This window comes from Silene latifolia, chromosome 2 (genome assembly GCF_048544455.1).
Source record: "Silene latifolia isolate original U9 population chromosome 2, ASM4854445v1, whole genome shotgun sequence".
NCBI lineage: Eukaryota > Viridiplantae > Streptophyta > Magnoliopsida > Caryophyllales > Caryophyllaceae > Silene > Silene latifolia.
In genome coordinates this window covers 10,550,873-10,565,004 of record NC_133527.1, presented here as the reverse complement: position 1 = coordinate 10,565,004, position 14,132 = coordinate 10,550,873, and the positions used below count along the sequence as shown (strand labels likewise).

At 32.1% G+C, this 14,132-nt stretch overlaps 1 protein-coding gene and 3 non-coding genes across 4 annotated transcripts; 1 reads left to right on the top strand and 3 right to left on the bottom strand.

Moving 5' to 3' along the window:
- Window positions 1-4,014: 4,014 nt before the first annotated feature.
- Window positions 4,015-4,086, bottom strand: TRNAQ-UUG (transfer RNA glutamine (anticodon UUG)). The gene has a single exon. It is a non-coding gene; the product is annotated as a tRNA-Gln (tRNA).
- A 673-nt stretch (window positions 4,087-4,759) lies between these two features.
- TRNAQ-UUG (transfer RNA glutamine (anticodon UUG)) lies at window positions 4,760-4,831 on the bottom strand. The gene has a single exon. It is a non-coding gene; the product is annotated as a tRNA-Gln (tRNA).
- Window positions 4,832-5,504: 673 nt separating this feature from the next.
- On the bottom strand, window positions 5,505-5,576 carry TRNAQ-UUG (transfer RNA glutamine (anticodon UUG)). The gene has a single exon. It is a non-coding gene; the product is annotated as a tRNA-Gln (tRNA).
- Window positions 5,577-7,490: 1,914 nt separating this feature from the next.
- Window positions 7,491-9,037, top strand: LOC141628335 (uncharacterized). The gene is made up of 3 exons (XM_074441494.1): window positions 7,491-7,683; window positions 8,205-8,360; window positions 8,690-9,037. The coding sequence occupies exons 1-3, from the start codon at window positions 7,582-7,584 to the stop codon at window positions 8,900-8,902; spliced, it is 471 nt and encodes a 156-aa protein (XP_074297595.1). The 5' UTR covers window positions 7,491-7,581; the 3' UTR covers window positions 8,903-9,037.
- The last annotated feature ends 5,095 nt before the right edge of the window (window positions 9,038-14,132 follow it).

Here is a 14,132-nt window from a genome sequence, read left to right as displayed (position 1 = left end):
CGATGCTTTGTTAAATAGTGTCACATTCATAATATTTTATTATAAAATTGTTTTACAGGAGACTTAACTCATCATCAATTATAACATTAGATGTTAGACAGTACTTTTCTTTTGTAGTGAATGATGTTACAACGGATATTTTGAAACAAAGTTCGGAAAAATGAGCTATCTTAATTTTTTTTTGAGTGACGAGGAAAGACGCGGTCGTTATCTTTGAGGTTCATTGGATACACATTCGAAAATATATGTGAATATGTGATAGTCTGCAAATCTCGTATATTAGATCAACCGCCTTTTTTTTATCAAGGTAATAGGCTCGAAGTCAAGAAGGGTTAATCTCAAATGGGGTTTGAACCAAACGACCATTTATATTTGGAATATTTTCACGTACGTGTCATCATAAGTCATACCATGAAGGTGGGGTTCAATTCTAACCCGTAAGATAGTGCGTTATTTTAAAGATTTCGGCCTTGGTGAAGACAAGAGCGACAAATCAATGAAAAAATATATTAAAAGAGATCATCTTAATGGTAGGCTATTAATTAAAAAAGAAATAAAAAACTGATGCCAACTGGAATTGTAACCAAGGAATTTTACATCAAGGTCTTATGCATAATGATGTCAACCACCCAACCACACACATTTACTGTCCTAAAACATGGATTACACAAATTCGGAAAATTCACGTGGTACCCTTGAACTTTGTCATTTTGTACGTGGTATCCAACTTTTTAAGTTTATGCACATGACATCCTTGAGATTTGATTTTCAAGCACAACGTGCCCTTTTATAGTGTTTAAAATTTTCAATTGAGTATAAATCATAGAACAGAAATCGAATTTGACTATTTTTTTTCCTAATTGATTACCTCTTCGAGATCCATAAATTGATAAAAAGAAAGTGGTCATTCGGAAATTTAAGATAGAAATATATGGTTGATTTGAGATTTTCGTTAAAAAAAACCTTATAAAATGTCAGTCGACGATTTTTTTCTCAAATCGTAGATTATGACAAGATAATCATTTTAAGAAAAAATTTGGCCGATTCTGAATTCCAATTTAGGAGTTATGCACAATTGAGTTTTTTTATAGCGACAAAAAGGGCATGTTGTTCATGAAAATCAAACATGGTGGGTATCATATACACAAACTTAAAAAGTTGGTTACCACGTACAAAATGGCAAAGTTCAAGGGTACCACGTGAATTTTCCGTTACAAATTTTATGTCTTGAAAAGCTTCTCGGGCAACAACCAAGTTGTCAAGGCCAAGTTCCGCCCCTGATTATGAACATAAAGTCGAGATCAAATCCTCATTCTCGCTAAATTGTTATTTTTAATGGTTCGTGTAACCAAAAAAATGTGAATATTCAACTTTTTCCCTTTTAATCAAAAGTTAATAGAACATTGCGATAATAAATAAGAGAATTACATTTAGTAATTTTACAGTAGGCCTAAAATAGAACAAAAGTGATACTAGAATAATAGTCAAAATGAAAATTATTCACTAATTTACAACCATATAGGTAAAAAATAATTAGTGAATAATTTACAAATAGACTATTATTCTATCTGAAACAATCGTGAAAAATCGGCAGATTGAGTGTTTGGTTTACCCATTTTATTATTCACTAAAACTTGGGAGAGACGGTCTCTCACTAAGTTATTGAGAGACCAATCTTTCGTACCCTTTTATTTGTATTTCGTACCTCTTTTGTTGTTGATCGTAACATAGCAATTTCGTACCTATTTACATAATAAATGTACCCATTTTATCATTAATCATAATTTGTACCTATTTTATTACCTTTAGTACCACTTTTTCTTAAAATTGTACAATGGTCTCTCAATAAAGCTTATTAAGAGACCGTCTCTCAGGAGACCTACTCTTTATTATTAGGTATAAGTATAAGGTATGACTTTTTAAATGAATTAACCCATACCTCGTGATTGTTTGTAAAATGAAAAAAAATAGTTTCATACCCATCCCCTAAAGGCTAAAACAATGAGGTATGGGTTTCTCATATTAAAGGAAGGAGGTGTATATATGAGATTGATTTGGTTGAAAATATTGTGAAAAATACATATTTTTCTCTTAAAATTCAAATATTTATAAAAAACTCTTTTATATGATTTTATTATATGAAAAATAAGGGTTTTTCCAGTATTTTTAATACATTTAAGTATAAAACTATTACAATATTAAAAAAATATAAAAAGTTTTAACTAATTAATATAAGATTTTTTTAAATGAGATAATTAAGTGATATTTTACTTAAATAACCCCACTAAAAAATCCACAATAATTCTAACATAAAACCGTCATACACAAGTCTTATTATTGTAAAACTAATTTGGTTGATACGGGAATTACATTGACATGTTAATTTGCAATGCGCGGGAGTTTAATTCCTACATTAAAATTCACGTGAATTACAATAATCCGTTTGGTTGCCATGTTGGAGTTTTACTTTCCTAGGAATTTCCAATGACCATGACCGGGTAGGTAGTTAAATTCCTCCATCATGTAGGAGTTGGAAATTCCTAGGAGTTTTAAACTCCCCCATTTTACAAAAAAAATTGGGTAACCAAACAAGCTTTAAAAATCCCAATTCATGGGATTCTAGAATTCTCATGAATTGTGTGAGCACCCAAACGAGGCCTTAAGTGTTACTCCCTCTAATTTCCTATTATCTTCCCTCTTTCCTTTTTCACATAAATTTAATTATTTTCACTCTTTCCTTTTTTTTGATAAGATTTATTCGTTATTTTATTATTTTTCCTCTCATAAAAATCAACAACTACCACTACTTTATTCATTCTTTTATTCATTATTTTTATTATTTTCTCTCTCCTATAATCTTTACAATTAAATATATTTACCAATACTTTATTCTTCTTTCTTCTCCTTTCTTATTTTTTGTGCCCAAAAAAATGGGAAAATATTAGGAAATTTGAGAAAGTATTTAAATGAATGTTTGGTTCACCTATATACAACCCAATGGGTTGTATTTAAGAAAATAAAAAAGGAAATAAACACTTAATATATGCATTAATTGCATTGATTCATGTGTAGTTTATTCTCTTATTTCTAAATTAATACCAAATTTAGAAGGGTATTAAATGCTTAAATACAACCGATTGGGTTGTATTAGAGGCGGCAAACAATGACACGACATGAAAACACGGCACGAACCCGACACAAAGTTAATGGGTTTGGGTTGAGCCTTAATGACCCATTTATGTAAGTGGGTGGACACGAACTCGACACGAGATTTAATAGGGTCGGGTTTGGGTTGTGCTCTCTAAACATGAACCCGACACGAATGACCTATTTACTAAATTAATCCTAATTTTTCTTGATTTTCCATCGCATAAATATACTTACACTTTCCAAATATAGACAAAACACGAAAACATGACACGAACTCGACACGAAATTAACGGGTTAAGGTTGAGGCTTGATGACCCATTTATGTAAGTGGGTCGACATAAACACGACACGGAATTTAATTGGGTCGGGTTTGGGCTGAAGAATTCGTGAGCCGTTTACATGTGACACGAACACAAACTCAACACAACCCGATCTGTTTGCCAGGTCTAGGTTGTATATAACAAATCCCCTTAACTTAAATATACCTACTAAAATAACTTCCACTAGCCGCCATTTTTTTCCATGATAAGGCATGGATGTCTTTGTTATATAATACTCCCTCTTATTCAATATAAAATTCTCTATTTCTCTTTTCGTCTATTCTTAATAACTTCCCTATTTTTTTGTAAGCGTTTGTGTGGTCCAAATTTAATTTTATGCTGAGATAGTATATTTGTATGGTCCCAATTAATTTATATGGTGAGGCAGTGTGTTTCCTTAATTTTTGTGTCAAAATGAAATGGGAAGTTTATTGGGAATATGAGGGAGTAGTATTTTTTTTGTTAAAATGTAAGTATTATGTAAAAATTATCGGGAACCGATAATAGGAGCATATACAAGGAAAAAAGAAAGTGTGACAAAAAGAGGTCCTACGGGGAGTCGAACCCAGGTCGCTGGATTCAAAGTCCAGAGTGCTAACCACTACACCATAGAACCCAATGCTTTATTATATAGTGTCAAATTCATAATATGTTATCATAAAATTGTTTTATAGGAGACTTAACTCTTCATCAATTATAACATTAGATTTTAGATAGTACTTTTCTTTTGTAGTGAATGATGTTACAACAGATATTTTGAAACAAATTTCGGAACAATGAGCTATCTTTTTTTTTGGGGGGAGACGAGGAAAGCCACGGTTGTTATCTTCGATGTTTATTAGATAAAACTTTGAATATATGTGAATATGTGATAGTCTGTAAACCACGTATATTTGGTCAACATTTTTACCAGGGTAATAAGCTCGAATTCTAGAAAGATTAGTTTTAGATGAGGCATGGGTGTCTTTGTTATATAATACTCCCTCTTATTCAATATAAAATTCTCTATTTCTCTTTTCGTCTATTCTTAATAACTTCCCTATTTTTTTTGTAAGCGTTTGTGTGGTCCAAATTTAATTTTATGCTGAGATAGTGTATTTGTATGGTCCCAATTAATTTATATGGTGGGGCAGTGTGTTTCCTTAATTTTTGTGTCAAAATGAAATGGGAAGTTTAGTGTGAATAGGAGGGAGTAGTATTTTTTTTGTTAAAATGTAAGTATTATGTAAGAATTATCGGAAACCGATAATCGGAGCATATACAAGGAAAAAAGAACGTGTGAGAAAAAGAGGTCCTACCGGGAGTCGAACCCAGGTCGCTGGATTCAAAGTCCAGAGTGCTAACCACTACACCATAGAACCCAATGCTTTATTATATAGTGTCAAATTCATAATATGTTATCATAAAATTGTTTTATAGGAGACTTGACTCTTCATCAATTATAACATTAGATTTTAGATAGTACTTTTCTTTTGTAGTGAATGATGTTACAACAGATATTTTGAAACAAAGTTCGGAACAATGAGCTATCTTTTTTTTTGGGGGGAGACGAGGAAAGCCACGGTTGTTATCTTCGATGTTTATTAGATAAAACTTTGAATATATGTGAATATGTGATAGTCTGTAAACCACGTATATTTGGTCAACATTTTTACCAGGGTAATAAGCTCGAATTCTAGAAAGGTTAGTTTTAGATGAGGCATGGGTGTCTTTGTTATATAATACTCCCTCTTATTCAATATAAAATTCTCTATTTCTCTTTTCGTCTATTCTTAATAACTTCCCTATTTTTTTTGTAAGCGTTTGTGTGGTCCAAATTTAATTTTATGCTGAGATAATGTATTTGTATGGTCCCAACTTATTTATATGGTGGGGCAGTGTGTTTCCTTAATTCTTGTGTCAAAATGAAATGGGAAGTTTAGTGTGAATAGGAGGGAGTAGTATTTTTTTTGTTAAAATGTAAGTATTATGTAAGAATTATCGGAAACCGATAATCGGAGCATATACAAGGAAAAAAGAACTTGTGAGAAAAAGAGGTCCTACCGGGAGTCGAACCCAGGTCGCTGGATTCAAAGTCCAGAGTGCTAACCACTACACCATAGAACCCAATGCTTTATTATATAGTGTCAAATTCATAATATGTTATCATAAAATTGTTTTATAGGAGACTTAACTCATCATCAATTATAACATTAGATTTTAGATAGTACTTTTCTTTTGTAGTGAATGATGTTACAACAGATATTTTGAAACAAAGTTCGGAACAATGAGCTATCTTTTTTTTTTTGGGGGAGAGATGAGGAAAGCCACGGTTGTTATCTTTGATGTTTATTAGATAAAACTTTGAATATATGTGAATATGTGATAGTCTGTAAACCACGTATATTTGGTTAACATTTTTACCAGGGTAATAAGCTCGAATTCTAGAAAGATTAGTTTTAGATGAGGCATGGGTGTCTTTGTTATATAATACTCCCTCTTATTCAATATAAAATTCTCTTTTTCTCTTTTCGTCTATTCTTAATAACTTCCCTATTTTTTTTGTAAGCGTTTGTGTGGTCCAAATTTAATTTTATGCTGAGATAGTGTATTTTTATGGTCCCAATTTATTTATATGGTGGGGCAGTGTGTTTCCTTAATTTTTGTGTCAAAATGAAATGGGAAGTTTAGTGTGAATAGGAGGGAGTAGTATTTTTTTTGTTAAAATGTAAGTATTATGTAAGAACAATAGGTCTTGGTATAGACGGGTGGGGCGAACAAACGGGTAAAGACCTCTAATAAAATGGGTAGAGGGGACAAGGTGGGGCACCCCCATGTGCTTCCCACTTTATGGCAAATGGGTATTTTGTGAGGGGAAATGGTATCCGTCTATACATATAGACGGATAGTGTCCGTCTATAATGAGAATTTGTGATGTAAGAATTATCGGAAACCGATAATCGGAGCATATACAAGTAAAAAAGAACGTGTGAGAAAAAGAGTTCCTCCGGGAGTCGAACCAAGGTCGCTGGATTCAAAGTCCAGAGTGCTAACCACTACACCATAGAACCCAATGCTTTATTATATAGTGTCAAATTCATAATATGTTATCATAAAATTGTTTTTTAGGAGACTTAACGCTTCATCAATTATAACATTAGATTTTAGATAGTACTTTTCTTTTGTAGTGAATGATGTTACAACAGATATTTTGAAACAAAGTTCGGAACAATGAGCTATCTTTTTTTTGGGGGAGAGACGAGGAAAGCCACGGTTGTTATCTTCGATGTTTATTAGATAAAACTTTGAATATATGTGAATATGTGATAGTCTGTAAACCACGTATATTTGGTCAACATTTTTACCAGGGTAATAAGCTCGAATTCTAGAAAGGTTAGTTTTAGATGAGGTTGAACCAAACGTCCATTTATATTTGGAATATTTTTCACGTACGTATCATCATAAGCCATATCATGAAGTTGGGGGTTCGATTCTCATCCGCGACATAATGCGCTGCTTTGAACCAAAAAAAAAATCATAAGTCCTACGGAGTATTAAATGGCGGCATGATTATATGTTTTTTTACTCTTTAATTACAAGATCTTGATAAAGGGTTGGAATTTAGCAAAAGAAAATTATTTACATCTGAAAAAACCAAGAGTAGGTCTCCTGAGAGACGGTCTCTTAATAAGCTTTATTGAGAGACCATTGTACAGTTTTAAGAAAAAGTGGTACTAAAGGTAATAAAATAGGTACAAATCATGATTAATAATAAAATTGGTACATTTATTGTGTAAATAGGTACGAAATTACTATGTTACGATAAACAACAAAAGGGGTACGAAATACAAATAAAAGGGTACGAAATATTGGTCTCTCAATAACTTAGTGAGAGACCGTCTCTCCTAAGTTTTAGTGAAAAACCAATTACCAATTATAAATTATGAGCCTTTTTAGGGCCTTAAATAAGGTAATTGAACGCGAAACACAATTTCATCCATCACTATGTGCCATAATAATTAATAAACATCACACAAGCAACAACAAGATCTCTAAAACCATTTCTACATACTATAATTAGGAACAAAACACAAATTAGGACGGATTCAAACAACTTTGCAGAAGAATTACGATGAGAATAATCGTGAGTTTAACAAAAATGTCGAGATCCCAGATAATCCCTTTTAGAATTGCATATAGGACCTATGGCATTTCACCTACAAGACCCTTACAAGTAAGTTTAACATTTGCAAAAAAAATTGCCAACTTATCGATTTTTGTATAGTGTAATATGAGGTGTGAAGACGTAGTCCGAATTGTTCGAGTACATGGTTAGTTTAAATGTAATTGTAATATTTATATTATTATGGGATCTTAAAGACGTATAATTTTAAAATTGTTTTTGTGTTCTCTTATTATCTTGATCTTAAAGATGTAAAGTTTTTAATTTGTTTTTGTTCTCGTCTTATTACCAATTGATTTTTTAAAATATGGTTGAGTCTCTCTTAGGTAGAGACATATCAAATTTCATATAAGACGGCCTTTTCTCATGAAATAAAATAGATGACGATGTACAAAATAGTTATTCACTTATTTGCTAGTTTTAATTTCTAGTCGATTAGCTCATGGCCTAGGTGAATTTTTGTTAAATTGACGTACTCATATACGGAGTAATAATGTACATGGTTATTTCCGACTGCAACTTTTATTTTCGACAAATTCTATAACTACTCCATTGTAATTTTCGGAGTGCAGAAATTTTTTGGGTTCGGAAAAGACGAGAAGGAGAAAGAAGTCGACGATGCAGTTAAAAAGGCGAAGGAAGCCACAGATTCGCTTAAAGAAACAGCAGAACATATTAAAAAGACGAGTGAACATATCAAGCAATCGGCTAGCTCTACTTCTGAAACGGTATGATATTTTCTCCGTCTTTGTCATTTATCAGTTGTTCTATTTTCGACACGAGTTTTCATAGATTGTATTTTAGGATGTCTCGATAAGTTGTCCATTACATTGAATTTAGTGGCTTTAACGCAAATTTTAAAATTTGCGTTGGCGTGCATGTACATCCAGTAGGAATTGAACCCCAATTTTTTTATTGGGGTCCGTTTCAGTCGGATGAAATGAAAATTGGATTCATCTAAGAGGAAGGAAATCGATTTTTTTTTTTTTTTTTTTTGAAAAATAATATTTAGTAAGGTTGAGTTGGTGTACTACGTCCGAGTTTTGTTCTATTCCAGGTGATGAACTTGGGAAGGGATGTGAAAGAGAAGGTGTCGGAAACCGCTGACGTCGTCATGGAAAAAATTAAGGAGCCAATTAAAGGTGCAGTGAGCAATGCATTGAACAAGACAACGAAAAGAGTTGAGGAGAAGGTTGCGGAAAAGATTAGAGACAGAGTTATGGGAAAAGAAGGTGATCGAGGCAAAAATGATGAAAAAAAGTCCACATAATTATCTTTGATTGTATATATTTTTCAAAATTCTCTTCACATATTTTGAAAAACGTATACAATGAAAAAGAGCAGAGAGGATATAATGTTATAATGAAAAGGAAGCTAATAGGATATTTTTCGTTTTATGAGAACGGAGTTACGTGACAAATGTCGGTGTTGTCGGTCGATACAAAACTCAATTGGAAAAGAAAACGAGACAACTCCAAGTCATGAACTAGGCTATCGGACAATGTATGGTAAATGTTGTGAAATAAAGATAAGAGATAATTATAAAGAGAGGTTAAAGAGAATATAGAGAGAGATAGAACCGTATCTTATTCAATTATAAGGGCACAAATAACATTATACCTCAGGGCTCCAGTGGTACAATAGCTCCAGTGGTACAATAAGGGCACAAAGATTAGAGACAGGGTTATGGGAAAAGAAGGTGATCGAGGCAAAAATGATGAAAAAAAGTCCACATAATTATCTTTGATTGTATATATTTTTTAAAATTCTCTTCACATATTTTGAAAAACGTATACAATGAAAAAGAGCAGAGAGGATATAATGGTATAATGAAAAGGAAGCTAATAGGATATTTTTCGTTTTATGAGAACGGAGTTACGTGACAAATGTCGGTGTTGTCGTTCGATACAAAACTTAATTGGAAAAGAAAAAGAGACAACTCCAAGTCATGAACTAGGCTATGGGACAATGTACGGTAAATGTTGTGAAATAAAGATAAGAGATAATTAATTGGGAAGAGGAGTTAAAGAGAATATAGAGAGAGATATACCGTATTTTATTCCATTATAAGGGGTATATATACACATACAATGAGGGGTAGAGTTTTTATAAGATAATACACTATATAATATTTTAAGATATGGACATCCATATAATATTATACTATAATATTTCATAACACACACCCTTGGATTTGGATTTCCATTACTGAAAAAGATGTCTCGTTAAAACCTCACTAGAAAAACCCTATGGGAAAAAGAAAAAAACGCTAGGGGCTTACTTGGATTGATGGTAAAAGGAGGGGAATTAATATGAGAGTAATAGGTAAGATGCATTTTCAATGTTTGACATGAGAGTAATTATTCACCTCCTAAATCTATTACCACATGAAAGGGTAATACATTACTCACTCTCCCCCTGGGTAATGATTAAGGGAGTAAATCATCTACTTAATAATCATTACCCTTATTGAGGTGGTTTGAAAGCCGGTGGCTTCAACTTACCTCTATCATTCGAAAGGATGAGATAGGTTGGTCCTACCTTAGAGAATCAATCTAGTTTTATTACCTAATAAAAAAAAATCATTATCCTTATGTTAAACCTATCATCAAAGAACTCATTACCTAAGTAATTAACTTTCCCGGTAATTATCACCCAAATAAAATTTACCCCCGAATTATTCCATGGATTCCAGGCAAGCCCTGGAAAGGAAAAGAATACAATAATCTTCAAACACGCATAATAATAGTTGCCTCATTAAAACATTTCCATAGAAAACCCAATGGGACAAAACCATGAATAAGGAAAAAAAATACCACGCGTGTCAACTCCCCCTAATGATTACATAACTTGATGTATCTTGAAATGAACCATGTTTTGACATAACTTCTCGATAGTTGAATAAAATCCATTGTAGTTGATAAACTTGATATCTTCAAATCCTTGATAAATTTTATCTTCGTATTTCATTAGAACTCACAATCTGGGTGTAGTCATTTGTGATGACTCTTGGATCTTTATTTCAAATAATACTTCCACAATAGTGATGGAGAATTTTTCGATAGATGACATAATATTATAAGTCGAGAATAACTCATCTTAATTATCATAGCGGGTCATCGTTGGGTCGGGTTATCAGTGGGTGGCAAGTTGGGTCGAGTCAGTAGCGGTCAGTATCGGGTCAGGTTATCAGCATATATTTTAACTTATGTAATTTACTTTTAATGGTTAATTTTATGTTTAAACAATATATAGGTATATCAATTGTAGTTTTAAATAAAAATAATTAAGATAAATGTCAACTTGGTCTTATTTACACCATTATTAAGATAATTTATTATCGAATCATCCATCGGGTTAAGTCAATATTGGGTCACAGGTCGGGTCGGCTCGGTTCAGGTCGGGTTCGGGTTGGAAAAATAAGGCTGCTCTCGGGCATCAGGTTCGGTTCGGTTCGATTCGGTTTCGGTTCGGTTCGGTTTTGGTTCGCCCAATTTTGGGGCGGGTCGGATTCCTCGGATTGGGTCAGCTTTTGCCAGCTCTAGATACAGTGTATCCTTCTGTTCCCATCCTTAGATGTAAATAAAATTAAAGTATAATATCAAATTATAACTTGCAAGTTATAATTTCTTTCTATATACAATTGATCTACTTTATCAATAATAAATGTTTTAGCTCCAAATACATTTTTGTATTCTTATATATAATGCCTTAGCATTCATTCTTAATTCACATTTACAATTTACAATCAATATTTGCAATAGTTTAACTTGAAAAGGTATTATGCAATGTTTTATTTGTTGAAAAGCATGGAAGGAGCAAAAACAAGCAGAGTTTTAACAGCGATTTTGCTACTTTTTATTATAAATTCTTCAGTAATAAGAGAAACGGAAGCTCTTCCTTATCCGGTATGTTATTTATTCAAATGTCTACTTTCTAAGCATTGGGAAGCGTGCATGAACAAATGCACGGGTGGCACCGACTCGTCACTTCAGGATCGTATTCAAGAAAACCCGAATAATGAAGTTGTCATTCATCCAAACTAAGGCTGCACACAGGTAAATTTATTTATTAGTTTTGTTAATTTATAATTTCGTTTGTAAAATACGAAAATGGTAATGAAGTACGGAGTAATATTTAAGGGTGAGATTAAGCCTTACAAAATTTATTTATTGGTTTTGTTTATTTTATAATTTCGTTTTGTAAAATACGAAAGTGGTAATTAATAATTTCGTCTTGTGTGTTGGGATTTGCAGAATTGGAAGAATGTGTGATTTCTAGGCTCTAGCCACATAGCTTGTTATAAAACTTGGAAGATAGTTGTTGTAATGGTTTTTTAGACATATGTATTGTTGTAAGCTAATAAAAAATAATGAAATATTTCTAGTGATTAAGGTTTATCAAATAATGAAATATTTCTAGTGATTAAGGTTTATCATTAGTAGTCGTTTTCTGTTTTTCTTTTTTTTTTTGGCGGTATACCATTCAGTTTTATCCTAATTTGAAGGCGGTAAAGTTCTCTCTTAATAGTTTTAAAATTGCTGTATTTTTAGGGTTTGAAATTTTGAATTAAAGAAATTTTGGTTAAAGGTAGAACAACCTTTATCATTCGTAATGGTGAGGTTACTCTTAGGATCTCGTATTTCGTACCAATATGGAATAACAAAGTTCCAAATTTCAAAAGTAGACTGGTGTACTCAATAACGGAGCCAGGATTTGAGGTTAGGGGGAGAAAATTCCAATGGGGACGAACGCCAGTTGTCCCTCTGTCTAGAAATTCTAGAAAAAAAAAAAGAAAAAAAAATCATAAGATAAACTCAAAATAAATCAAAAAATTTAATTAAAACTTACGAGATCTTTTTTTTCGATGGTGGCGAGCGTCCATAATAACCCCCACCCCTATTAGATTTAGTAACTTTGCAGTGTCAAACCCAGACCTGACACAAGACCCAAACTTTAGTTGGACTGGCTTTTCTGAAATCTCTCACGAATGCAATGGACTTTCAGAAATGGACTAAAAATACTAAATGAGCTTCTAAATTCATGAAACTTGGTGATAAATCACTTAACTGAGTAATATAACTCTGAGTAAATTTTCAGGATTTTAGAGACGCTCTAAGTATTTTAAATGGATTAAATGAGACTGACTGACAGAAGAGATCAGACAGCTTGACACATGATTGTTGTTTGGGATTGAACAAGAACCAAATGATATAATTATTAACTCAAATCCCGCAGAATACTCACAGGGAAGTAAGTTAACAATTTGGACGACTTAAATCGAGGATTACCATAGTCTGAGCACAGGTAATTCACAACTTAAACCAACAATAAAGATAAGACAACCCAGAGTCAAATAAACTTTGCCACAGGTTATTGATCAACAACCACAACCTAGCACAGGTTGTCACCAACAGGTGACAACCAACCCATATAGGTTGGGTTAGAATACAAGTCGTGTTGAATACGGATCGGGTCCTACAAGTTACGGGTCAGGTAAAGGGCATAATACGAGGCAAACAACAGTTTTCGCTCCCTTAGATTTTTCTATAATTTTTTAAAATTGAAAAATATTTATTAAAAAATTAAAACATATTTAATATTTTAATCATTCTAAATGGTTACAAAAATCATATTAAATTATTAACGTCGTCATAGAAATTAAGTTATTCTAATAATTATTTTAGTATTAAATCTTACAAAAATTATATAATATTGGCTTTTAATCATTTTTGTAATTAATAGTACAAAAACTAATTAATTTGTTATTATTTAAAATATAATAAATAAGTATTAATATTTTAATAAATTCTTGATTTCTCCTCGACTCGTTCGGGTTGTATTTTCACCCTAAATTAACGGGCCGGGGTATTTCGAGTTCGAGTCAAATAGATCGCGGGGTAGATATTGTTCGAGTCATGACCCTGGAAAAAAACAAATCGAACCGGTCGTGTTTTCGAGTCACGTCAAAATTTGACAGAAAACAAAGTGTTACATCTATGGAGTATCTATTCATCAATCTACGAAAGTCATTATTTCAACAATTCTTCTTTGAGTTGAAGTGTTATTTATAAAATATTAAACAAATTAATTGATTCTAAAACTAGTACTCTCCAACTTGAGTTATGATATGAATGAATTTAATTCATTTCAGTACTGAGGATTTTATTTGACTTTTTAATTGAATACATTTTTCAAATTGTCCTCACATTTGAAAAATTAATTGATTCTAAAACTAGTAACCTGTAAGGTAAATTAATTTATGAAAATTATGTCCAAAATTGCAACCAAAAGCGAAAAACAAAATAAAGAGTGTGATTAATTTCATGTTTAATACAAAGGCTATGATTGGTAATCGAATTACTAAGACAATAGGGGGAAAATGAGTTTACGCAACTGTTGAATAGCGTAAACTCATTTTTCTTAAGATTATATTACATGTAAATATGACGATATAACGATATTAAATTCAATATCATTTGTAACGCTCCTAAAAAAAA